Genomic DNA, 25,868 nt, shown 5'->3' on the forward strand with positions numbered 1-25,868 from the left:
AAGAGGCATTACGTCTTAGTTTCGGGCGGTGTCTTATACTTCTCATGACACCTGCCTCACCTTGCAACGGTGGCACCAACAGTCCCATCCAGCAGGAGCCCGCATGGCTTCATCCTACACCCGCTTCCATCAGCCCCCCCCCCCCGGCAACTTTAAATGTAATGTAATGTTTGCACACAAGGCTTTGGAGAATCAAAATTCTTTTTCCAGGAATAAAAGAGGCAAAGTAAAACCAGAAATGAAATGACTGCAAGCAAATAGTTGTGGGAAGTCACACACACACACCCCGCGAAGGAAATATTAAAAGGGCAGAATATTATACTTCCTCAAAGAATTTTAACGAGGCAGAAAAGCGTACCCAGTTTTTCTTAATAGCACCAAGTCTCCTTCCCCCAAGCAGAAACCAGTTCTGTAGAAATGCAGATGTGGCAATCCATCTTTTACTTGCATTGCAAATCTTTTAAGGGAGGAGTATGCATTCTGTGGACACAAAAAATGAGGGAAGATAACAATAGAAGAATGCTCAGAGTTGAACTGTCGAATCCTTGGTGCTCTCTGAACTTGGTTGTTTTCTTGTAGATGTTTCATTATACAACTGGGTTAATAGCATCCCACTTCGTCCCTTTCTTTGAAAACCTGCCAGTGAAGCAGAATATAGATGAAACTGTGAGTCGGTCTCGACAGGAAGGATTTATATTCTTCAATACAAATCCTTCCATTCCCCACCATTCAGTCAGAACTGAAGAAGCTTCTTGGATGAGAAGCGAAACATCTTCAAGGAAAATGACACCAAACTGACAGGAGTAGCCAACACCCCAGAAGATAAACTCAGGATCCAAAAATATCTTGATAAACTTGCATAATGGGCCCTATCTAACGAAATGAGTTTCAATGTGGAGAAAAGCAATGTTTTACATTTAGGCAGGAAAAATCAAAGGTACAAGTACAGGCTGGGTAAGACCCGGCTTAAAAACAGTAACTGTGAGAGGGACCTTGGAGTCCTAGTGGACGATCACTTGACGATGAGCCAGCTGTGTGCAGCAGCAACCAAAAAAGCTAACACAATCCTGGGTTGTATAAACAGAGGCATAGAATCAAGATCACATGAAGTATTAGTACTGCTTTATAAAAAACTAGTAAGATCACACTTGGAATACTGCAGCCAATTTTGGTCAACATATCACAAAAAAGACGTTGAGAGTTTGGAAAAAATTCAGAGAAGAGCAACTAAGATGATCAAAGGCCCGGAGACTAAAACATACGAAGAACGGCTGTGGGACTTGGATCTGGCTAGTCTAAAGAAAAGAAGAAATAGGGGAGACATGATACCGTGTTTCCCTCAAAATAAATCCCACCCCTAAAAAAGACCTACCCTGATTTGTGGGGGTGGGCCTAATATAAGCCCCACTTCAAAAAATAAACCCTAAATAGGATCTCGCCCACTCCGTCCCACCTGGCTGCCGCAATGGGGCCGCGTGGCACATCCCGCTGCTGCTGCCACAACGAGGCAAGGCAGGTGGGGGAGGGGACAGAGCAAGATTTATTTATTTATTTATTTACTTATTTATTTACTTATTTATTTATTTATTTATTTATTATTTATTTATTTAGAGAAGTTGGAAGGTCTGACTGAACTTTTTTTAGTCCCACAAACTCTGTTTCCCTGCAGCAGGAGAGAAACGTGCCAGAGCTGGAAAGCAGGTTAGCGAAGAAATCTTTTGATTTTGGGAAGAGAGAGGAGCTGGGCAATGGTGCGCCAAGATCTATAGCAGCACCGGGAGAAGAAGCGGCAGGACACAGGGCTGCCATTTCGAGAACAGAGAAGGGAGACGCGGGGCGATGGTAGGGTGGCAAGCAAGTGCTCTTCTCTGCTCTGCACCGCTACAAAGAGCTGTTCCCCCTCCCCGTTCTCTGTTCTCTCCAGTGGCGGCGACGGAGGACTGGCGGAGGGAGGCGGCGGTCACAGCTGTCGCCAGGGAGGTGATTTGTGAGGCGGAGCATGAAGAAAGCCCAGCTAGCGGCGCATAACGGCAGCAGAGCCTTTCACCGTCACTCCCCTCAGGCTCCAAAACGGTGGAGGGGGACCAGGTCTACCTTGCCCATGTTCCGTAGAGTAGCATACGAGCGGCCGCAGCAGAAGTGGGCCAGCAGCCATGCCAGTTCCTGCTGGATGGGACTGTTGGTGCCGCCGCAGCGAGGTGAGGCAGGTGTCATGAAGAATATAAGACACCGCCTGAAACTAAGACCTAATGCCTCTTTTGGAGGCAAAAATAATATAAGACCAGGTCTTACTTTTGGGGAAACACGGTAGCAGTATTCCGGTATTTGAAGGGCTGCCACAAAGAAGAGGAGATTATATTATTCACCAAAGCACCAGAGGGAAGGACAAGAAACAATGGTTGGAAGCTGATCAAAGAGAGAAGCAATCTGGAATTAAGAAGAAACTTCCTGACAGTGAGGACAATTAACCAGTGGAACAGCTTGCCTCCACAAATCCTGGGCGCTTCATCACTGGAGGTTTTTAAGAAGAGGCTAGACAGTCACTTGTCAGAGATGGTGTATGTTCTTCTCCTTGAGCAGGGGGATGGACTAGAAGACCTCCAAGGTCCCTTCCAGCTCTATTCTACTCTAGAAACAAAGGAAGTCCAGTTGCCTTTTGAAAAATTACCTTAGGGAAAACTTAAAACTGGAATAGCACCGAGCTGACTCGAGCATACTGGAGTAGTTGGCAGTGTGCACTTTTTATTTTTATAGCTTTTTTTTATTTAAAGAACAAAACACAAAAACAATAGCAATAGTGATGGATACATACATTGTGGAAGAGAAGGAAAAAACATATCAGTAAAAAGAGCTGGATCAAAAAGATAAAAGATATGTTCACACATTACAATTCTATATGTACTTGCAAAGGCAAAAATATAATTTTGTAATTACATTCTCTAGGGTAAAATTATTCAAAACAAATATATTTCTGACACATTTATATAGCTATTTTTAATTTAATTTATACAGTAGCTGTATCAATAAGTCCCATGTTTCATTTGTTTCATTTATCCACAGAAAGTCTTCATCTAGATGACGGCAAGTCAGATTTTCCCTCCGTTTAAGGAAGAGCGCCATAAATTTATCTTTTCAATATTGCTTAATACTAAGTCAGCCCTGAGCATATTAGTCTTTGGGACTAGTCCTTGACTTCCATTTCTTTAGTGACATTCAAAGTTACAACAGAATCGGGGAAAAAATGATTTCTGACCATTTTTCACAGTTACGACTATTACACCATCCCCATGGTCATGTGATCAAATTCGGCCACTTGGCAACTGGCTTCATATTTACGACGGTTGCAGTGTCCCTGAACTTTTCCTACTAGGTACAATGCCAGAAAAGATTAAAAAACAAAGCCTATATTTGAATTTACACGTCCCAACAGCGGCAAGAATATTTGCGCAATATTGGAAAAATGAAGGAATACCACCAGACGAAGAAAAAATTTAAAAAAATACTGGAATGCGCAGAGATGGACAGATTGACTATGAGATTGAAAGAAAAAGAAGAAACAGAACATTATCAAACGTGGGACTTACTCTATCAATGGTTAGAGGAAAGTATAAAGGATTAGGAATTAAATATGTATTAGCGTTTTTAAATTCAGACAGCACGTTGGCTGACAAATTATTATTGTATGTAAGGAAAAATTAATAAAATCTTATATAAAAAAAAATCTGGATGCTTGGCAACCGGCTCATAGTTACGACTGTCATGTGATCCCCTTTTGCGACTTTATGACCAGCAGCGGGGAAGCCAGATTCACTTAAAAACCTTATTACTCACTTAACGACTGCAGTGATTCACTTAACAACCGCGAAGAGAAGGGTTATTAAAATGGGGCAAAATTCACTGAACAATCATCTCACTTAGCAACGGAAATTTTGGGCTCCGTTGTGAACATACATCGAGGACTGCCTGCACTACAGAAACTTGGCATCATACACATTTAATAACTATTACCCAAAGAGGGTTGGAGGGCAGCAAGGGGGAATTGGGGCTGGGCCAACAGGGTGGGGTGAGGGGTGGGGAAGGAGGCAGCCATCAATAATAGTTTGGCATTTTGGTAGGTGACAATAATCTAAAACAGGGGACCTCAACCCCCGGTACATGGACAGGCACCGGTCCATGCAAACAAGGGAAGCCCCATCAACAGGATGCAAGGCAGCACGCGGAACTAGGCCCCCTCACGTCTGGACAAGACCCTCCCTTCGCAGAACTGGTCCCTGGTGTACAAAAGCTTGCAGGCCGCTGTTCTAGAACAGGGGTCTTCAAACTCGGCCCCGTTTATGACTCATGTTAGATACATAGATCTCTCATCTGCGTGCCTGGCTGACGAATGCTGGGAGTTGAGGTCCATGAGTCATAAAAGGGCCGAGTTTGAAGACCCCTGATCTAGAAGGTGAATTTAAAGAGAAAGAAAGGGAGGTGAAAGAATCCAGTGTTTTGCTAGGGCGCAGTTCAAAACAGATCACATTTCCATCACTACATATTAAGATTCTTAGGAATCTTGTCAGATATCAGTGGCTTTCTTTGAAAGCAGTGTTCCTGATTTTTGGGGGGATGGTGCCCGTCATATTTTTCCAATATTTCAGAGGTACCCCTACTGGCTCCACACAATCAGAAGCCGCAGAGGAGGGACAGTGGGAGAAGCGGCAAGAATGAGGCTCCAGAGGCACTAGTGGTTTATTCTGCAGTCGGTGACCGATATGATCCCTTCGTTCTCTATTACGGGTGGGGAAAGATGGCCCCTTTATGACTTGTGGACTTTAACTCCCAGAGTTCCTGACTCAGCTGAGCAGTTAAAAAGCTTACAAGCATCCAAATACACTTGCAAACATTTCATCAATTCAATTGCAGTCTGAATAGCTCAGCCAGATCTAGGAAGTTGACATCTTGACATGAACAAAGAGCCATGTGGGAATGTTTCCTGTGCTTCCATCTCAATTCACAGCATCATTTCAGACTGCGGAGAAAAGATAAGATGTTAAAATGACAGACCTGCAGTGACAAAAAACATCTGCTTTTGTTCCTGAATGAGGACAAGCCAGGATGCCAAGGTCTATCCTGGTTGGTGACTTCAAGCTGGAGTGTGACTCTGAGTAACCAGAATTGACCTTGACTTTCTTCTTGGGATGAGTTGTCCCCCAGCTCAAACTAATATGGGTTTTATTTAGGTGGTGGAATAAAATAAAATGTACCAATGAAGGATTATATTTGTAGATCAGGGTTGAAATGTATTTGTAGCTCTGGCTTGGGAATTCTGGGGGATGAAGTCCACACATCTTCAAGTTACTAAGGTTGAAAAATATTGCTTTGAGGGGACCCTTGGTGCTCTCTGAGCTTGCTTGTTTTCTTGCAGACATTTTATTACCTAACTAGGTAACATCATCAGTGCTACTAAGGAGTCTCATTTGCTGACAGCAAGCTCAGAGAACATCAAGGACCCCTCAAAATAAAATGTTTTGGCTTGACAAGGGGGAGGGAGGTAAAGGAGTTTCCAACTTATGACCAGAATGGAGCCTGCCCATTATGGTCCTAAGTCATGGTGGTCGTAAAAGAGGTCACCCATGTGACTGACCCAATTTTACAACTTCTTTTTGAGGCAGTCAATTGTTCACCAGGGGCTGGTTTTGCTGAAAACTGCAAGTAAATGCTGGGTTTTGACAAAAACATCCCAAAATGTGGTCATGTCTATGGAGATTCTCAATCATCCAGGTCATGGTTATTCTAAAATTGCTTTTTCAGGAGACAACTGGACTTTCTTGTTTTTCTTTGAGGACGTTTCGCTTCTCATCAAGGAAACCTCTTCAGCTCTGATCAGATGGTGGGGAACGGAAGTATTTTTATTCCTTGCAGACAGCTGGTCGTTTGCATTCTTCCAAGTGGCCTCAACGACTCTAAAAGAAGGCAAATGACCAGCTGTATTCAAGGAGTATAAATCCTTCCATTCCCCACCATCCACTCAGAGCAGAAGAAGCTCCTTGGATGAGAAGCGAAACGTCTTCAAAGAAAAACAAGAAAGTCCATTTGCCTCATGAAAAAGCACCTTTAGGAAAACGCGGTCATGTGGCTGCAGGAAGCTGCAAAAAGTGCTATGGAGGTGTGTGTGTGTGTGTGTGTGTGTGTGTGTTTGTGAGGGGGGGGGAGACGGGCAGCCCTTAGTATTTTGGAAGCTGGTTGTAAATACCTCTGAGGAGTTCTGTTGTAAATTCAAATGGTTGTTCCGCAACTGGTCATTAAGTGGGGGTGTACCTATAGAAAAAGATGAGAAGGCAGAAATGACCAAAATCGACCAAGTTAAGGAGATTGAGAAGCCTTTTTTGCCTCTACAGTCACCAGGAACTGAACTTGATTTGATGCCCTCCAATTTATTTAATGGCAATTCACAGGAGACAGGCAAAGGAGCAGCAGCCAACACACTACACTCGTCTGTTAGTTCTTAAGGCTTCCAAAATGACCTCTTCAACAATCTGGGGACAGCTCTCCTCCTCCAAGAAAAGGTTGCAGGAGTCCCTGATTGTAGGAGAGAAACTCCTCTCCTTCTCCAGTGCCAGCATTCAGTTCAACCTGGCCAGGACTGGCTGGGGTTTTGCTGCAAAAGGGAGAAAAACAGGGAAGTTCCCATCTAGTTGTATAATGGGAAGCTTCTGCCCCCTACTGATGAATCACCTCCCTGAAGAGATGAATTCCTGGATATGTTCTTCATCTCTCTACTAGACTTCTCTTTTTCTCTTCTCCTCCATCCCTAAGTACCACCACCATGAAGGATTTTTCCCTCCAGACCAGCCATCTTGCCCCTTCTCCTTCCAGATCTCCTTTCTCAGGGAGACCTTCCATTTCTGGGGTCAAAGTTACTCCTGGCTCCTTCCCTCATCTCCCCTACTTCAAAGCTGATGGTCCAAACAGACAAAATTGCAGCCAAGTGGTCACAGCAGAGAAGCTGATTGGAGGGACGCCAGTGTATAACCAGCTTGGTCTAGTGGTGAAGGCACCAGGTTAGAAACTAGGAGGCAGTGAGTTCTAGTCCCGCCTTACATATGAAAACAGGCTGGATGAATTTCAGTCGATCACCAGGCAATGGTGAATTCTAGTCCCACCTTAGGCATGAAAGCCTGCTGGGACTAGTCGCTCTCTCTCTCAACCCAACCCACTTCACAGGATTGTTGTGGTGGAGAAAACAGAAGGAAGAAGAGTACTGTGTCTGTTACCTACAATGAGTTACTTACAAATAAATACAAAGTAATTGTCAAGTTTCAAAGCACAATTTTGCTGGTGTGATAATTCTTGCTTTTCAGCTGCCAATGAGCTCCTGGGGTGGGAGGTGGGGAGGGAAAGGAAGGGTTTGGAATGCAGACATCAAAGATTCAGAAGCCAGACCGTGAGACTCAAGGACATTGCATCAGGTGTTTGACCAGACACAGAGAGACTTTCTCATAACAATATTTTTCCACCTGATTGGGCAAAGTGACCTGACCCAGAGGTAGGAGGGAAAACTCCGTGCTTTTATTATGTGGGCTTTGGAGGGATCTTGCCAGAGCTGGTTTTGCTTTCATGTGTGCCGAAATGATGTACTCAATAAAGTTTTACATTAAGAGATTGGAATTTCTCAAAGGTGTTTGCTCGGTTGGGTTCATCAGTCGGAACCTTGACAGTAATAAAATAATAAAGATGGGATACAAATCTTAACAGACAAACCTACCTGAACGGTTCCAGGCAGCCCATAATATTTTTATAGCAGGCTGAGAAAACTTTGAACCTGGACTGTTCCCTAATCCTACCCTGTCATTCTCACCGACATCTTTGCTTGCATTTTCTCTCAGATACATTTCATCAGCCTGGACTTGTGAAACAAAAAATATTTGGTAATATTTCTACTCACGAGAAGGGTCATTCCTGGGATCATCCTCTCCTCTCCTGAATTCTAGATTGCAGAAAGAGACAGCAAAAAGAGGAGATGTTAGGAGAAAAGCCCAGGGGAAGCCAGTCAGCGATGGGAAGGTGTAAATGTTAATGACCTCACGTCAAAAGATGCATATTGCAAAAGCTGGTGCCTTTTAACAAAATCTGTTAATCTGAAAAAGGGTTTCCAGGGTCTGGGGGGAAAAATAGGACTTTAATGATTCTCCAAAAAGAAGACAGATGGTAAGGCCATGAAAAAAATAGAGAAACTGGGGAAAACACAGTTTGTCCATTTTTCCCCAAATGGCTTTGGAGAAAAAAAAGGAAAAGAAAAACAGAAACACCACCACCACCCCTGTTTTTCCCCATTTTTTCTGGGTTTTTTCCCCAGGCCTTCCCACCTCTATTTGGGACTAACCAAATCTCAGGGAGGGGAGGTTATTGCCCTGTTTCCAGAAGGAGGAGCAGGAACAGAGACGGTACGCCTTCTGGATCCAACCAAAAGACATTGCCGACGCAATCAGTAATCAAAGCATGCCAACCTCACACGGTAACAGGTCTACCAAATATGATCAAATCAGTCCCTCTCTTAGGACAGAGAATCCCAGGATCCTGGCTTTGATACAAATGGATCGTGTTAAGATAAGAGATTTAAGGTGCTGGTACTTACCTTTAAAGCCCTACATGGCTTAGGCCCGGGATATTTGCAGGACCGTCTGCTACCGGGGACGACTTCCCATCGCCCAGTGCGCTCACACAGAGAGGGCCTCCTCAGGGTGCCGTCGGCCAGACAATGTCGGCTGGCGACCCCCAGGGGGAGGGCCTTCTCTGTGGGAGCACCAGCCCTTTGGAACCAGCTTCCCCTTGAGCTTCGGATGGCCCCGGACCTCCGGTCCTTTCGCTGCAACCTCAAAACTTTTCTCTTCCATCAGGCTGACCTGGATTGATGATGGGTTTTTAAATATGTTTTAATTTTAATTGTAGTTAATTTATTTTGGGGCTGTTATTTAATTCGTTTTTTAATTTTTGTATTGTTGTTTTTATTGTTGTAAGCCGCCCTGAGTCCCTTGGGAGATAGGGCGGCATATAAGTCCCAAAAATAAATAAATAAATAAATAAATTTAAATTTAGTAGCTGGAGCAGTGGGGTTGTGCAGTGAGCCAAAACACACAGTTGTTGTCAACATCCAGCTTGAGGATCCAAACAAAACATCAGGTTCATTCTGTTTCTGAAAATCTTACTGTTTATTGGTAATGTCAAAGCAAAATTAACTTTGAGGTTCCCAGACACCAGTTCATAGAATTTTAAAAAATAAAACAAACATACATACATATAGACACAGATTAGGGGTTTTAATTCCTAATCCATGCCTATATGCATGTATATTTGTTTTTATGTATTTCCAGATCCATTCTTCTTTTGGAGAGACGATATGTCAAGAATGAAACTTTGGCAGCTACTGTACGTGCCTGTTCATTTCGACTTGCCATTTGTTTAGGCATCATGTATATTTGTTTTTAATTATGTACTGATTGGTTGGAGAGTGCTGGCTCCTGCCTGAGGCAAACTGCACTGTGATTGGTCACTGTGGGTGCAGGGGAGGGGTGTGTCCTTTTTCCCCGCCTTTTTTCTTCTGTGTGCCTTCTGGGCTCTGCGATTTACCTCACGATGCTCCTGTTTACCTGACTATGTGGTCTGCTGTCTATAGAGATGTTAAATGTATTTATTTATATCAACCTACAAGTTCTTGTCAGTGTCTCTGACTTTATTTGGACAGCTGCTGCGCAATTTCCTGACAGGATCACTGGCTTATCAATGATCAAGGGATCATTCCCCAGGAGGGAAGGGAAATGAAGAAAGCAGCAGCAGAAGCAGCAGCTGGAAGGGGAGGAAGATTTTCACTGGAGCCCTTCCCTTCGAACAAAGCCCTTCTCTTCGAACAAAGGGACAGAACTGGAATGCCTCTTCCCAACTCAGAAGAAGGCAGGACTGTCCAAACCTTGGACTCAGCTGAACTGAGACTGGAATCCCAGCAAGAGGCTGAGGTCTCAGATGCTCCTTAGGTCTTCTGGGAAAACTGGGAAAAAAGGAAGCCCAGAAAAAGAAGAGAAACAGTTTGGTCTAGTGGTTAAGGCACTGGGCTAAAAAGCAGAAGACCAGGCTTGAGATCAAGTCCTGCCTTAGCCATGAAAGCCAGCTAGGTGACCTTGGGCCACTCACATAACCACCTCACAGGGTTATTGTTGCAGAGAGAAAAATAAGAGGAAGGTGTGTTGGATATGTTTACAACCTTGAAAATAATAAAGGCAGGTAATAAATAAATGAATACATAAATAAACAAGCAAGCAGCAAGTAAGCAACAAATTAGCTAACCCCCACAAAGGGAGAAATTGACCCATCTTTCAATCAGCCAGAAAAGGATACTTACTGAGAAATGCCAAGATCCCAGAAATTGCACACACCAAGATAAGGCCAGCCACACTAACAGCGATGATAAGCCCCAGACTGGAACTGGATTCTGGAACTGGATTGAGAGAAGGAGCAAATCACAAAATATCTACTTATTGGGGGAAAAGATCTCAAACAGCGAGAATGATAAGGGATCTACCAAGTTAAGAAATGTCAGGTGTCTTTACGTCAGAGGAGACGTCAAAATTTTTAATTCCACACTTTCTACATACTATTCACTCTGAAGGATAACCTTCTGAAGGCTGAAGTGTTGGGAAAAGCCTTTCTACCTTTGAAAAGATCGTATTTGCACAAAGGCAGCAAGCAGAATCTCTATCTCTCTTTTTTTAAACATATTTATTTTCATTTATTAACAAGAATAAAATTTGTTGTTGTTCATTGCAAAGTCCTGTCCGACCCATCGCAACCCCATGGACAACAAGAATAAAATACAAAACAGAAAAAACAAAAGACATCGAACATTAGCAGTGAAAATAAAGAAAATAAATTTGAGGTGTACAAAAAAAAAGGGAAAAAGAAAAAAAACCAAATGTCAGATATATCTAACAATGAACATAAAGTCCATCTTTCAGCTGGATGCTGAAAGATGAATTTTTAAAAAACTGATAGGTTTTCCTCTCTTTACACTAAAAAGTCTACAAATACTTATACGTTTTCCCATCCTTATTCAGCAAAATACTATATCACATAAACAAACATTCCAGATGAGAGAATCTATGTATCTAACAATCAAATCGACCCAATGTCATATTTGCCAAAAGAAAGAAAAAAAGCCAATAGGTTAACCCAAAAGTTATCCTAATCTTCAAATCCCTGTAAACCATCTGAAATTGTATTTAACGCGTAGAAAGTCCACAGATGACTTCCACTCTCTTATAAAGCTGTCTAGTCCATTGCCTAATCAAGGCAGTTAATTCTGCCATCTCTGCTAATTTAGTCAACTTTAAAATTCATTCTTCAACAGTCAGCATCACTTTTCCTCTCCAATTCTTAAGAAATGCAATCTTTCTGAAGGATTGAAAGGTTTTTTTCCAGCCAGCATCTTTGAGAAACACATGGTTGCTTGGCAGATGGACTCTGCTCCACGCTGGGCAGTAGAGTAGAGTATAGAGTATAGAGTATATAGAGGAGAGAGGAAAGAGGAGAGGAGAGGAGAGGAGAGGAGAGGAGAGGAGAGGAGAGTAGGAATGAGAATGAGGAATAGAACAGAATAGAACAGAACAGAACAGAATAGAAATAGAAATAATAGAAATAGAAATAATAGAAATAGAAATGGACCTTGGCTCAAGTAGGAGGACCTATACCATCTCAGACAGGTGATTGTCCAGTCTCTTTTTAAACATTTCCAGCGATGGAGTGCCCACAATTTCTGGGGGTAAGCTGTTCCATTGGTTGATTGTCCTCACTGTCAGGAAGTTTCTCCTTAATTCCAGGTTTGTTCTCTCTTTGATCAGATTCCAACCATTGTTTCTCCTCCTTCCCTCTGGTGCTCTGGTGAACAACCTGACCCCCTCTTCTTTGTGGCAGCCTCTCAGATATTGGAATACTGCTATCGTGTCTTCCCTATTGCTTCTTTTCTTTAGATTGGCCAAACCCAAGTTCCGCAGCCGATCTTCGTACGTTTTGGTCTCCAGGCCTTTGATCATCTTAGTTGCTCTTCTGTGACATGCCATCTGACACGCAACCCTGTGGCTATCAAAGAAGCTGGATAAACTGGTCTGCTCCAAAATGGATTCTGGCAGGAATCAGCTGCCAGGAATTAGAGGGAGTTCTGCGGCAAAGGCTTGAAACCTAATACAGTTCTAGCTAAGTTAATGCAGTTCTAGGCTGCATTAAACACAGGGATAGAATCAAGATCACACGAAGTGTTAATACCACTTTAAAATGCCTTGGTAAGGTCACACTTGGAATACTGGATCCAGCCTTGGTCAACATGATGTAAAAAAGATGTTGAGCATTTAGAAATAGTGCAAAGAAGAGCAACAAAGATGATCAAGGGGCTGGAGGCTAAAGCATATAAAGAACAATTGCTGGAATTGGGTATGTCTAGTTCAGGAGTCTTCAAACATGGCCCTTTTGTGATTTGTGGACTTCACCCAGAATTCCTCAGCCAGGCACGCTGGCTGAGGAATTCTGGGAGTTAAAGTCCACAAATCATAAAAGAGCCACGTTTGAAGTCCCCTGGTCTAGTTTAATGAAGAGGAGGATGAGGGGTGACATGATACCGTAGCAGAAGAGGGAGTGAAGCTATTCTCCAAAGCACCTGAGGGCAGGACAAGAAGCAACGGATGGAAACTGATCAAAGAGAGAAGCAACCTAGAAATAAGAAGAAATTTTATCATGTTTTTGACACCTTGCTAGGTGACTGGTGGTACTTGAATATTGCCATATTCTGAAAGTGGTACAATTAGTGAAAAGGTTGAAAAGCCCTGGATTAGAAGACCTCCAAGGTCCCTTCGAACTCTACTACTACTACTAGTACTACTACTACTAATTATTATTATTATTATTATTATTATTATTATTATTATTATTATTATTATTATTATTATTATTATTATTATTATTATATATCAGGGGACAGTTTCTCTCCCGTAATCCTCCAGCTGTAAAAAGAGCCCAGCCTTTCCCTCCCTGCAGCCTCTCACCCTTCAGGGCCACGTCCAGAGGTTGCTGCAAGCCATCGTGCTCCACGTGGCACCGATAGCGGCCCCTCTCTTTGGGATTGATCTGGATGCTGAGAGAGTAATAGTAGGTCCAATCTGAGTTGGGAGCTATGGAGCCACGGAGGGTGTCTTGCTCCCAGATTTCCCCGTCCCTCGTCCAGGAGGCATCGATCTCCCTGGGGTAGAAGCCGTGGATTTGACAGACGTGCCTCTCCATACCATCAGCTTCTGCCCTGCTACTCATCGTCACCACTGGAGTAACTGGAAAAAAAGAGGGAGGTGTGTTAGAATCAAAATTGAGCCTCCCCGGAAATCAGCTTGACTTGTGCATCGCACGTGCAACCAGAAGCAGGAGTCTCCAAATAAATCAAGCTGCTTTGAATAGTTTCTTTCGGCCGTAAAAACAAACATAAAAGCACTTGATTAAATACAGGTAACCCTCGACTTACAACATTTAGTGATTGTTCAAAGTTACAACAGCACAGGTAAAAGTGACTTAGTGTTTCACACTGACGACCATTGCAGCATCCCCATGGTCACATGATCAAATTCAGATGCTTGGCAACTGACTTGTATTTATGACGGTTGCAGTGTCCAGGGGTCCTATGATCACTCTTTACGACCTTCCGACAAGCAAAGTCAGTGGGGAAGCCATATTCTCCTCACAACCGTGTTACTCATTTAACAACTGCTGTGATTCACTTAACAATTATAAGAAGTCGTAAAATGGGGCAAAATTCACTTAACAAATTTCTCGCTTCGCAACAGAAATTTTGGGCTCAATTGTGATTGTAAGTCGAGCTGTATTATTGTTTTCTCTGTTGCCTTGCAAGTACACTGAATGTTTCTGTACCGGAGACAAATTCCTTGTGTGTCTAATCACCTGTGGCCAAATCAAGTATTCAATTTGATTTGATTTGATTCGAATTAACTCTTCTGCTCCTGCTTCCTGTCTGGATTACCTGACAAGATTGATTGATTGGCCCTTTTGTGACTTGTGGACTTCAACTCCCAGAATTCATCAGCCAGGGCGTTAAAGTCCACAAGTCATAAAAGGGCCACGTTTGAAGTCCCCTGGTCTAGTTTAATGAAGAGGAGGACGAGGGATGACATGATACCTAGTAGAAGAGGGAGTGTGGCTATTCTCCAACAGACCTGAGGGCAGGACAAGAAGCAACGGATGGAAACTGATCAAAGAAAAAAGCAACCTAGAATTAAGAAGAAATTTCCTGACAGTTAAAACAATTAATCAGTGGAACAACCTGCCTCCAGAAGTTGTAAATGCTCCAACACTGAAAGTTTTAAGAGACTGGACAGCCATTTATCTGTAATAGTATTGGGTTTCCTGCCTGAGCAGGGATTGGACTAGAAGACCTCCAAGGTCCTTTCGAAATCTACTACTACTTTTGTATTATTATTATTATTATTATTATTATTATTATTATTATTATTATTATTATTATTATTATTATTATTATTATTATTAATCTGGGCACAATTTCTCTCCCGTAATCCTCCAGCTGTAAAACGAGGCCAGCCTTTCCCTCCCTGCAGGCTCTCACCCTTCAGGGCCACGTCCAGAGGTTGCTGCAAGCCATCATGCTCCACATGGCACCGATAGCGGCCTCTCTCTTTGGGATCGATCTGGATGCTGAGAGAGTAATAGTAGGTCCCATCTGAGTTGGGGGCCACGGAGCCACGGAGGGTGTCTTGCTCCCAGATCTCCCCGTCCCTCGTCCAGGAGGCATCGATCTCCCTGGGGTAGAAGCCGTGGATATGGCAGACGTGCCTCTCCATACCATCAGCTTCTGCCCTGCTACTCATCGTCACCACTGGAGGAACTGGAAAAAAAAGGGGGGGGTGTTAGAATCAAAATTGAGCCTCCCCGGAAATCAGCTTGACTTGTGCATCACACGTGCAACCAGAACCAGCAGTCTCCAAATAAATCAAGCTGCTTTGAATAGTTTCTTTCGGTGGTAAAAACAAACATAAAAGCACTGGATTAATACAGGCAACCCTCAACTTACAACATTTACTGACTGTTCAAAGTTACAACAGCACAGGTAAAAGTGACTTAGTGTTTCACACTGACGATTGTTGCAACAATCCCAAGGTCACATCATCAAAATTCAGATGCTTGGCAACTGACTTGTACTTATGATGGTTGCAGTGTCCAGGGGTCCTATGATCACTCTTTATGACTTTCCGACAAGCAAAGTCAGTGGAGAAGCCGTATTCTCCTCACAACCATGTTACTGGTGGATTTAAGTTTGTTTGGTAGAGCTATTTGTTTGAGAAACTTTCACCTATTTATGGACTATTGACCAGTTGCTTTGTGGACTAATCTTGGCTTGCTTGTGGCTGGGCCTATAGGGACAGTTTTGAATATTGGTAAAGGGAATTACTGAGGAACATTAATAAACTCACTAAACCACAGTTACGTGGGTGTGAGTGAGTGGGGCAGCACATCGGCTGACGATTGCCAGCAGAAAACAAGCCAACTGGGTCATCTGGCCTGTTCTTTGCCAGCAAACCTACACAGGAAACACTTGCACCACTTAAGCAGATCCAGCTCCCATACTTTCTCTCTGGCTGTTTCTCCATACCTTCCCTCAAGGATGTCTTCGATCTGTAGTAGTCGTTCTTCTGCAGCCACTCCGTGCAGGTACTCTTCAGGTAACCTTTCAAACGCTTTTCGATGCCCTTCTCCCACTCCCGTTTGATCCCCTGGGCTTCGTCAGCTGCTGCCCAGATGCCGGTCTTCATCTCATAGCCAAGGAAAAGCCGCCCATCATAGTTGTACTGCCAGTGGCCAGTGCTATTCCCATCTTCCCCTACTTCACAGAAGACCATCATCTGGATGATGTGAAAGCCTAAAAGAAGCATCCCCAAGGTTAGGAAGAAAACCTCTCTAAGAAATCAGAGAAAGCCACTTCCTGCTGGAGCTCCAGATTCTGTGACTGCTGAGACAAGAAAGCAAGAAAGACAAAGATTGCAGGAAGAGATCTTGAAGGGCCGTCGAGGTTGAGACAGAATTTGGGATCCGTAAGACAGATTTGTCACTATAAAGGAACTCACTATAAACAAGGCTGGGAAATTCTTGATACAATCCAAAATTCCTTAATTAAGACAGAATTTCTTAGACACCCACATCTCCCGGCACTGGAGTGAAGTTGCCTTTCCTGAGATCACTTTTAGATAACTCGAAATTGTGAAGGCAAAAGATCTACATTGTTAGCATTTGTGGATGATATTTGTTACAGATGTTGAGACTCTAGAACGAGTGAGCGAAGAGCAACAAATATGATCAGGGGACTGGAGGCTAAAACATATGAGGAATGGTTGCTGGAATTGGATAAGTCTAGTTTAATGGGCGACATGATAGCAGTGTTCTAATATCTCAGGGGCTGCCACATAGAAGAGGGAGTCAACCTCTTCTCCAAAGCACCTGAGGGCAGGACAAGAAGCAATGGATGGAAACTAATCAAGGAGAGAAGCAACCTAGAACTGAGGAGACATTTCCTGACAGCACAATTAACCAGTGGAACAATTTGCTTCCAGAAGCTATGAATGCTCCAACACTGGACGTTTTTAAGAAGAGAGTGGAGAGCCATTTGTCTGAAATGGTATAGGGTTTCCTGCCTGAGCAGGAGTTGGACTAAAAGATCTCTATGGTCCCTTCATTCTATTCTCTATTCTCTGTTCTGTCCTGTCCTGTCCTATCCTATCCTATCCTATCCTATCCTATCCTATCCTATCCTATCCTATCCTATCCTATCCTATCCTATCCTATCCTATCCTATCCTATCCTATCCTATCCTATCCTATCCTATTCCATTCCATTCCATTCTCTGTTGTTGCTATGAAAATTATATGGAGGTTCAGGTAGTCTTATGACTGTTATGGTTAGCGACCTCCCCAAAGGTACTTACGATCTGATTCCGAAACCAACAGCTGTTTCTCTCCCTGTGGTCACATGACGATATTTCAGGCACTCAGCAACCACTGTGTATTTACTGCCATTTGCAGCTTTCCATAGTCATGTGCTTACAATTTGTGACATTTTTTGCTCCAAACTGGCATTTTCTTCCAATTTTTGGCAAAAACAGCCCATGACCACATGGGAATTAGGGAGGTGGATAGTCTTCAGAGACAGAATGGACTCCTTCCCAGCCGGTTCCAGCCTGACTCCAAGGTCGCTGAGCCCTGAGGATGACCCGCTAACCGTCCTGTACCTCAGCATTCTCAAAACAACCTTTCAGCACTTGTCAGGGGGTTGGGGTTTCTGCGGGGGAAGAATAGCTTGGTGCTTTGCGCAGGAATGTTAGATTCCACTTGGCCTTACTGCAACCACTGTCTCTCAGTAAAAGTTCTTTTGATTAACCACACGGCATCAAGAGTTGTGCTTTCCTGAGAGGGGCAGTAGGGGCAGGTCCTTACACTTACAAGCCAGCCCCTTGAAATGAACGTGCCATGACCGAACAAAATACCTCTTACACATCACAGAGAGCATTGCCTGTTTGCTCTCGTATGAATTTACATTTTCATTAAATAAAGGTTAGTTCTGATGAAATCGGCTTTTAGTGCCCAGTTTCTGGAGATTCCCAGAAGGACACAACAGTGTTTCTCAACTATGGCTCTTTCAAGAGGAGTGGACTTGGCTCCCAGAATTCCATATCTGGCTGTCTTTGAAATCTGACCTCCATTTCCATGGACATTTGGAAGAATACCCGTCCCTTCCGTGCATGAGGAGAGCTGCCTGCACAGAAACATCATAAATAAGTCTAAATACCTGGGTCAATAAATATGTTTTTGCCCCATCTGTAGTATGGAGCCTGGTATGTGTCTGTGGAGATTCTCAGTCAAAGATGCTTTTTTCAGACGGCAAGGGGACTTTGTTTTCCTTTGAAGATCTTTCACTTCTCATCCAAGAAGCTGCTTCAGCTCTCACCGGATGGTGGGGAATGGAGGGACTTATACTCCTTGCAGACTGCTGGTCACTTGCATTTTTTTAGAGAGTCGTTCAGGCCACGTGGAGGTTCACCTAGGTGCTCAGGGTCACCTGAGAGGTGCAAACGGGCATGGAGCCTTTTTGGAACTGCCTGACAGGACTGTACTGTAGACTGGAGATAGATGATGTTGTATCCCTTCCCCTCTGTTGAGTTTTGACATAGAGGGCTTCGTTGACCCCTCTTTCAAATCAGCAGTCCTCTCTGTCCAAAATGTGGACTTTGCTGTCTTCGAAAGACTGGCTTTCGTCTTTTAAACACAGATGGGCTGCTGACTCTTGTCCTGATGGCTTTGCTCTCCTCTGCTGTGCCATGTGTTTATGAAGTGGTTGTTTTGTTTTCCCAATGCACAGATCTGCAGCCTTGTATAAAAATAAAGCATGTGCTGGCCACCTACATTGTCTCCCTCAACCCTCTACTGCTAGTCCTAAACTTACAACAGTTTGTTTAGTGACTGTTCAAAGTTACAACGGCATTGAAAATGTGACCTAGGACCATTTTTCACAGTTATGACCTTTGTAGCATTCCCGTGATCGTGTAATCAAAATTCAGACACTTGGCAACTGGCTCATATTTAGGATGGTTGCTGTGTCCCAAGGTCATGTGACCATCTTTTGCAACCTTTTGGCAAGCAAAGTCAATGGGGGAAAGCCAGATTCACAAGCACTGGGTTACTGTTGTGATTCCTCGCCAGCCAGTGGATCCGGCAGCTGAGTCTGAGGAATCAGATGAGGAAGAGGGGCCTGGAGTGACATTAGAGTCAGAGGAAGGCTCTGCGGAACTCCAAGACTTACAGTCGAACAAGGAGCCTGGCCCCTCTACTCACACTCAGGCTGAGACACAGCTGTGCTGGGAGCCTGAGTTGGACAGTGAAGAACAGTTGGGAAATACCCAGGATGCATGAAAGTGCAGGCAAGAGAAGCGAGTAGGACAGAGGAACGCAATGGGGCAGCTCCAAAGGCAAAGGAGAAGGCATTAGGAAGCCACCTCTTGGCTGAATTATTAAAGGGAAGGTGTGGGAGGTTCAGGATTGAGGTTCTGTGGACTGTTTGTTTGCCTTGCACATTGACTCAGTCTGTGAGAATAAAAGGGGTTGTTTTTTCTTGCTGTTCCTGCTTGTTTCTTGGAAGAGGGGTTTCTCCTTGTGAGCATAACAAGGACTCACGTAGGCTGGGACAGAACAGTTACTAACTTATAAACTGCAGTGATTCGCTTAACAACTGGGGTAAGAAAGGTAGTAAAATGGGGCAAAACTCACTTAACAAATGTCTCACTTAGCAACAGAAATTTTGGGCTCGATTTGTTTAATTTTCTGCACCCACAAAAAAAAATTGCATTCCTGATCCTTCTTGGTGGAACTGCCATATTTTCATTTTAGACTAGAGCCCACTTGAGTTCTGCAAGAGGAAAAGGCCAGAGCATCAGTAACCAGCTTATTGTGGACCAATTGGTTCAAATCATGAAGAAGGCAGGGAGATCCATAAGAAAATGGAGCTTTCCCTTCCATCTCTTTTTTTACAGGATAGCACCCACGTCTCTCCCTCTCCTTACTTACCTCCACTTTGGTTATAGCATTTCTGGAGCATCTGCACGTTCTTCTGAAAGTCTTTCTGGTCTTTTTGCAAAATTGAGGTGTACCTGTTATAGAATCCAGAATCTTCCTTCTCCAGTTTATTTATCCAATCTACTCGAGGATGCAACTTCTCGGTGTGGCTTTCGTAGCGAGTGATGAGCTGATTGTCCACATAACCTTCGGCTGTGAAGGGTGGCAGCCCTGGACAAGCCTCTGTTGCAGAAGAGTAGGTCAGACGGATTGTGCGAGGGGAGCCTAGGGAGAAATGAGAGCAGGGCGGAGTTAGGAAGGACTGGAGACGGGTTACAGACTGAGGCTCCAGAGGAGTTGCAGCATGAGGTGCAATATGGGACTGTCAGAGCTGCCATCATACGCTTGAGCTTGGCATTCGTGGCTGTCAGCCTTCCATGAAGTATGGAGGGAGAGAGGGGAAAAGTGAAACAGTTGGATGTAGTGGGGGGTGCCAGTCAGAGTCTTCAAAGTCGTTGCCCTGGGAGAATAATGCAAAATCATTGCAAAAACAGTTTACTCAAATATAATTGTACAATAAGGGGCCATGGTGAAAAGACTGATGCACCCTTTCACCTATATTTTCCCCCTTGCTCATAGCTTGACAAGATTGTGGGATGCAAAGGTGGGAGGGATGGTATCTAGGCAACCGAGGCATCTTTCAGAGCTTGGTACTGATAACGCCAAGGTCACTAACGCAGGTGCTCGATGGAGAAGTGGACTTTTCCGGTAACAAGAAAAGTCAAAATAATCTTTTGTCCCATGGGAACCAAGGTCATCAACTGCTCCCAAGACTATGGACTAGGCATTTCGTAGAAAGCCCACCAAATAATCATATTGGGGAACCTAATTGCTTGCCTAGCTTTTGTGGGTGGGACAGTTAACTTTGTATTGGGAAATTGTTGCTTGGGTATCCAGACCTGGTTTCACTTTTGACCATGCCGATATCTTGTAACTAATAAACATGTTCCTTGAGGAATTTGCAAGCCTCGGTGTTCTGCTTTATTCATCTCTGTCTCATGGCAGCTGGTTTTGCATCTTCTGTGCCAATGTAAATTTTCAGTAAAGTATTATAGTCTTGGTAAAGACTATAAACCTTTCCAGGAAAAGTTTCTTTTCCTGGAAATGCCAATTGGATAGTTGACACAGGATAGGAAAGGAACTGGACAGGGAATGTTAACTGGGAAATTTTGGCACGTGAACTTCAGTTCTGGCTTTGCTATACTGTAGTCCACTTGGCTTTTAGTAACTTTCACTACAAATGGAGTCGAGGGTCTTCCTTTACTAAAAAACCAAGCTGGGGGCAGGTCTGACAGAGACCTTCACTCCACCCAAGTTATACATTTTGAAATAAATATAGTCCGCAATTTACAGACACAATTGGGACCAGATTTCCCGTTGTAAGTTTTTGCAGTCAGGCCCAATTTTATGAGAATTTTTACAGCATCCATTAAGCAAATCACATGGTTCTTAAGGGAATAACATGATAATTAAACAAATTCAGCTTCCCCAAAAATTCTCGTCATTTTTTGCCAGGAATCAGCCAAAAAAAAAAAAAAAGGTAATCTTGAACACGTGGCCAGGCCGGCCGGGAGCCAATGTACAATTTCATGGTGGCCATCTATGTTGAAACACATTTAGTCTTAGCTCCACAAGGCCGTCTGGAAACAGTGAGGGACCGGCCCGTGCTGCGTCGGCACTGGCTCCTGGGTGCACGCTGAGGAGGTATCACCCTTTGTGAGGAATGAAGAAATGCACCATTGCCTGGAAGTGACCAGCACATGGCCCTGCCTACTTCGGGCAGGCTAGGGGTTGGGCAGCGTTGCGTTTCTCTTCAGATGCATGCCACCCAGCTCAGCCTCTCGGCACTGTGAGGAGAGCACCCTATTGCCTGCCAAAACCAGGCAGGCTGGGGGCTGGGCAGCATTGCGCAGGTAACATCGACACTCATGCTGCTCATGGCATCCCCTCCCCCAGAGCCCACCAAGCCGGATATGTGAAGTAGGCGAAGGCCATGTGCTGGCCACTTCCAGGCCATGGTGCATTCTTTCATTCCTCACAAAGGATGACATTTCCCCAGCTGTGTTTCTTGCCTGTTTTTCTCCCTCCCTCATCTCAAATATTTTCCCACTGAGAAAAAAAGGAATTAAGGAAGGAAGGAAGGAAGGAAGGAAGGAAGGAAGGAAGGGAGAGGGAGGGTCTGAGGGAAGTCCTGCCTTAGTCCTTCCCTGCTGTCCTTTCACCATCTCCTTGCCCCCTCCTCCTGGCCTATCCTGGAGGGTCTCCCATCCTATTGCTAAGGAAGCTTTGGATACAAAGCCAGGTCTCCTCACATGGAGAGGGAGTGGGCCTCCCTCTTGACTTTGCCCATCATGAGCAACCTGGCTAAGGAGAGCAAGCACAGCAGCAGCAACCTTGAGGAGGGGGTATGTGCAGCTGGGCACCCCTTTGGGGAAGTGTGCCTGGTCTTGGTGCAGCGGGTGCTTAAGGGCTGGGCTGGGCATTTGACCTCCACGCCACCGTCCATCACCTCCCGCATGGCCTGAGAGGAACAGTGAAGCTCCTCCAGTGGACCATGCCTTGGCACTTGCCATGCCGGTCCCATCTCCTTCTGCCAGAGACCCTCAGATCTGTCCCACTCCTGCCCAGGTCCCCATAGGCACCCTTGACGCAAACGATGTAGAGCTGGCCATGCCCACCCAGTAGGCCACACCCACTCCAGCCTCACCCACCCAGTAGGCCACACCCACCCTGGCCACACCTACTCGGCCCCCTGAGGGCAACCGCAGTGCTGATGGGGCCCTCAATGAAATTCAGTTTGACACCCCTGGGCTAGATACACCAGCTTGATATACCAGCGTTAACTAGAAATACGAGTTTGAGTTAATGTTTACCTGTCATACAAAAAACAAGATTAAAATAGCATGGAAAATAATTTGCAAAATGAAGCGGAGCATTTATGGACATAGAAGGCTAGAGACCTGTACTTACAATTCCAGGCAGAGAAATATAGAACAAGAAGGTGAATTAAGTATTGTAATATCATTGCGGCCCTGGGTGCCCTCTGAGCTTGGTTTTTATGTATGTTTCTTTTCCTTTGACGAAGTATGCACTTTTATTTTTGTGGGAGTTTTTTTTTAAATCATTATTTGAAAAGCAATAAAACACTTTGACTTTAAAAAGTGAAACTGTGCAATAGGTGAGTGTGGCCTTTTTAGCTCTGCTGCTATATTTAGCAAAGGCGGCGGCAGCAGAGAGAAGCCCTAGCATGGACAAATTTGTTGTCCGGTCTTTTTTTTAAAAAAAAAAATATTTTAAAACATTTAAAGAATTAAATAAATGACTAAAGAACCGTTAAAAATAAAAGACATCGTGACTGGAAAGTAAAACGCTGGAAAATCAACCGGGAATTTTCAACCATCATAAATTACGCAATTCATTATTGAGGGGGCACCTGGCTGCTCTCTCTGTGCTGGCTGGTTTTCTTGAAACGAAATGAAATGAAGCTTTATTGTCAAAGTACAACTATGTGCACATTGAGATTAGCTGAGCCTCCCTTTGTGCTCCCACCCCCTCAACACACAGTGACAACAAACCCTCCCATCTTACTACACCATGTGAACCAACTACACCACACACGTGTAGTTGCAGACGTTTCATAACCCAGACTAGGACTAGCAACGATGAGGTTACCTAGTTTGGGTCAAGAAAACAAGCCAGCTCAGACAACAGCAAGGACCCCTCATTTAATAATAATAATAATAATAATAATAATAATGATGATGATGATGATGATGATGAAGAAGAAGAAGAAGAAGAAGAAGAAGAAGAAGAAGAAGAAGAAGAAGAAGAAGAAGAAGAAGAAGAAGAAGAAGTTGGAAGGGACCTTGGAGGTCATCTAGTCCAACCCCCTGCTCAGGCAGGAAACCTTATACCATTTCAGACAAATGGCTGTCCAGTCTCTTCTTAAAAACCTCCAGTGTTGGAGCATTCACCACTTCTGGAGGCAGGTTGTTCCACTGGTTAATTGTTTCTAACTGTCAGGAAGTTTCTCCTTAGTTCTAAGTTGCTTCTCTCCTTGACTAGTTTCCACCCGTTGCTTCCTGTCCTGCCTGAGCTACGAATATTCGCCTTTTATTAGTACAATACAAGGATTTCATGAATTCAGGGATCCCACCCAAGCAGGTCCGCGCCTTCGGGGATGTCGTGGGGAGGGGGGCGGTTGGAGGGCAAAAAAGTCAGGAGCGGGGCCCTACCGCAGGTGGTCCCCAAGATCCTGACCTTGCAACCCACCTAATCCCCCCCAACCCACCCCTTCCTGACCCAGCTGTCCACGATAAGCTGCCGCGCCCCTCCAACTACGCGGCGGGACTCACCGAGGCTGCCTTGCATTAGGCAGGAAGCGGCGGCCCCGAGAAGCCAGAGGAGCCCCCAGCGCGGCCGCATCGCTTCGGCTGTCCAGCTGCGCGGCCGCTTGCCGCAAAAGTCTCCGCGCCTGCGCTTTGCAACCGGGATTCCCAGCTCAGCTGGGAAGCTGGAAAACCCCTCTAATGGAGGAGAGTTTGACGCTCAAAACGCTGGGAGGGAGTGTCGAACGTGACGCAATAATGGCGAGGCCAAGGCTGTGCGGGATGGGGCTTGCTGGAAAAAAAAACCAGAATGGGGAACAAATAATAACAACACGGTCCGCTTTCACACGAGACGGGCAGGCAGGCAGGTAGGCAGGTGAAGAAGGCAAGGCCGACGGTGCCCTTGGTGCAACAGAGTAGAGTAGAGTAGAGTAGAGTAGAGTAGACTAGAGTAGAGTAGAGTAGAGTAGAGTAGAGTAGAGTAGAGTAGAGTAGAGTAGAGTAGAATAGAATAGAATAGAATAGAATAGAATAGAATAGAATAGAATAGAATAGAATAGAATAGTTGGAAGGAATCTTGTAGGTCATCTAGTCCAACCTCCTGCCCAAGCAGGAGACCCTATAAAAAAAGAAAATATATTTATTTATGTATTTATTTATGTATGTATTTATTTATTTATTTATTTATTTTATTGGATTTGTATACCGCCCTATTCCCGTAGGACTCAGGGTGGTTTACCGGGCAGTTAAAACCATGAAATACAAAAAAATTAAAATCAATTTAAACAATTAAATTAAATTCAAGCCCCAAGAGTAAATCTATACCTATACATACGATAGGAATAGGAATAGGAATAGGAATAGGAATAGGGATAGAATAGAATAGAATAGAATAGAATAGAATAGAATAGAATAGAATAGAATAGAATAGAATAGAATAGAATAGAATAGAATAGAATAGAACAGAATAGAATAGAACAGAATAGAATAGAACAGAATAGAATAGGGAATAGTATAAGGAATAGAATAGAATAGAATAGAATAGAATAGAATAGAATAGAATAGAATAGAATAGAATAGAATAGAATAGAATAGAATAGAATAGAATAGGGAATAGTATAAGGAATAGAATAGAATAGAATAGAATAGAATAGAATAGAATAGAATAGAATAGAATAGAATAGAATAGAATAGAATAGAATAGAATAGAATAGAATAGAATAGAATAGAATGTGATAGGATTAAGTGAATGGTCTTCAAAAATTAATACTGAGGGATAGGGAGGGTTAGATAGGGGTGGGGGATTGTTAAAAGTTAAAATGTACTGTAAAACTTTTTAAATAAAAAAAATTAATACTGAATGAAAATTTTAAAATTGAATCTGCTGTGTAGTGGAAATTTACTGAGTGGAGAAACCAGCCTGTCAAAGAAACTACAATGGGTGGAAGCGAGGAAACGGTAGCCTAAAGGGAAGAAGGCAAGATAGATACATAGGCAAAAATTAGCTGGGTCTTCAGAGCAGGAAAAGGAAGAACACAAGCTGTAAAAAAAAAAACCTTGCAAGAGGAAAGGTCTAGCCAGGGAAAAGAACAGGAAAGGCAGATTAAACCGAAAACCCGTTCTCAGAAGTCATAAAAATGGGCCCAGAACTCAAAACAGACAACTGAGCATGTGTAATTAACTGATAAATATTAACTGATACATCTTGCATAAATTATCTCCTAATTTTAATGTACATATGGTGTATGATTTAGTATGTAGCAGGAAATAGGAAGTTAGAAAGAGCGTAACCTCATAGTACCTCAGCCAAACGGGAACGAGGAGGAGGGATATGGCGGCCCAGACA

The 25,868-nt window shown here is 43.8% G+C and overlaps 1 protein-coding gene across 1 annotated transcript; it reads right to left on the reverse strand.

Moving 5' to 3' along the window:
• Window positions 1-312: 312 nt before the first annotated feature.
• LOC308661203 (class I histocompatibility antigen, F10 alpha chain-like) lies at window positions 313-24,153 on the reverse strand. The gene is made up of 9 exons (XM_081316069.1): window positions 24,050-24,153; window positions 19,647-19,919; window positions 15,689-15,955; window positions 14,645-14,923; window positions 13,065-13,343; window positions 10,376-10,465; window positions 7,928-7,969; window positions 6,236-6,300; window positions 313-480 (listed from the first exon to the last, which is right to left on the reverse strand). The coding sequence occupies exons 1-9, from the start codon at window positions 24,117-24,119 to the stop codon at window positions 337-339; spliced, it is 1,509 nt and encodes a 502-aa protein (XP_081172195.1). The 5' UTR covers window positions 24,120-24,153; the 3' UTR covers window positions 313-336.
• Between the last annotated feature and the right edge of the window lie 1,715 nt (window positions 24,154-25,868).

This window comes from Vipera berus (genome assembly GCF_964194415.1).
Source record: "Vipera berus genome assembly, chromosome: 2".
Lineage (NCBI taxonomy): Eukaryota > Metazoa > Chordata > Lepidosauria > Squamata > Viperidae > Vipera > Vipera berus.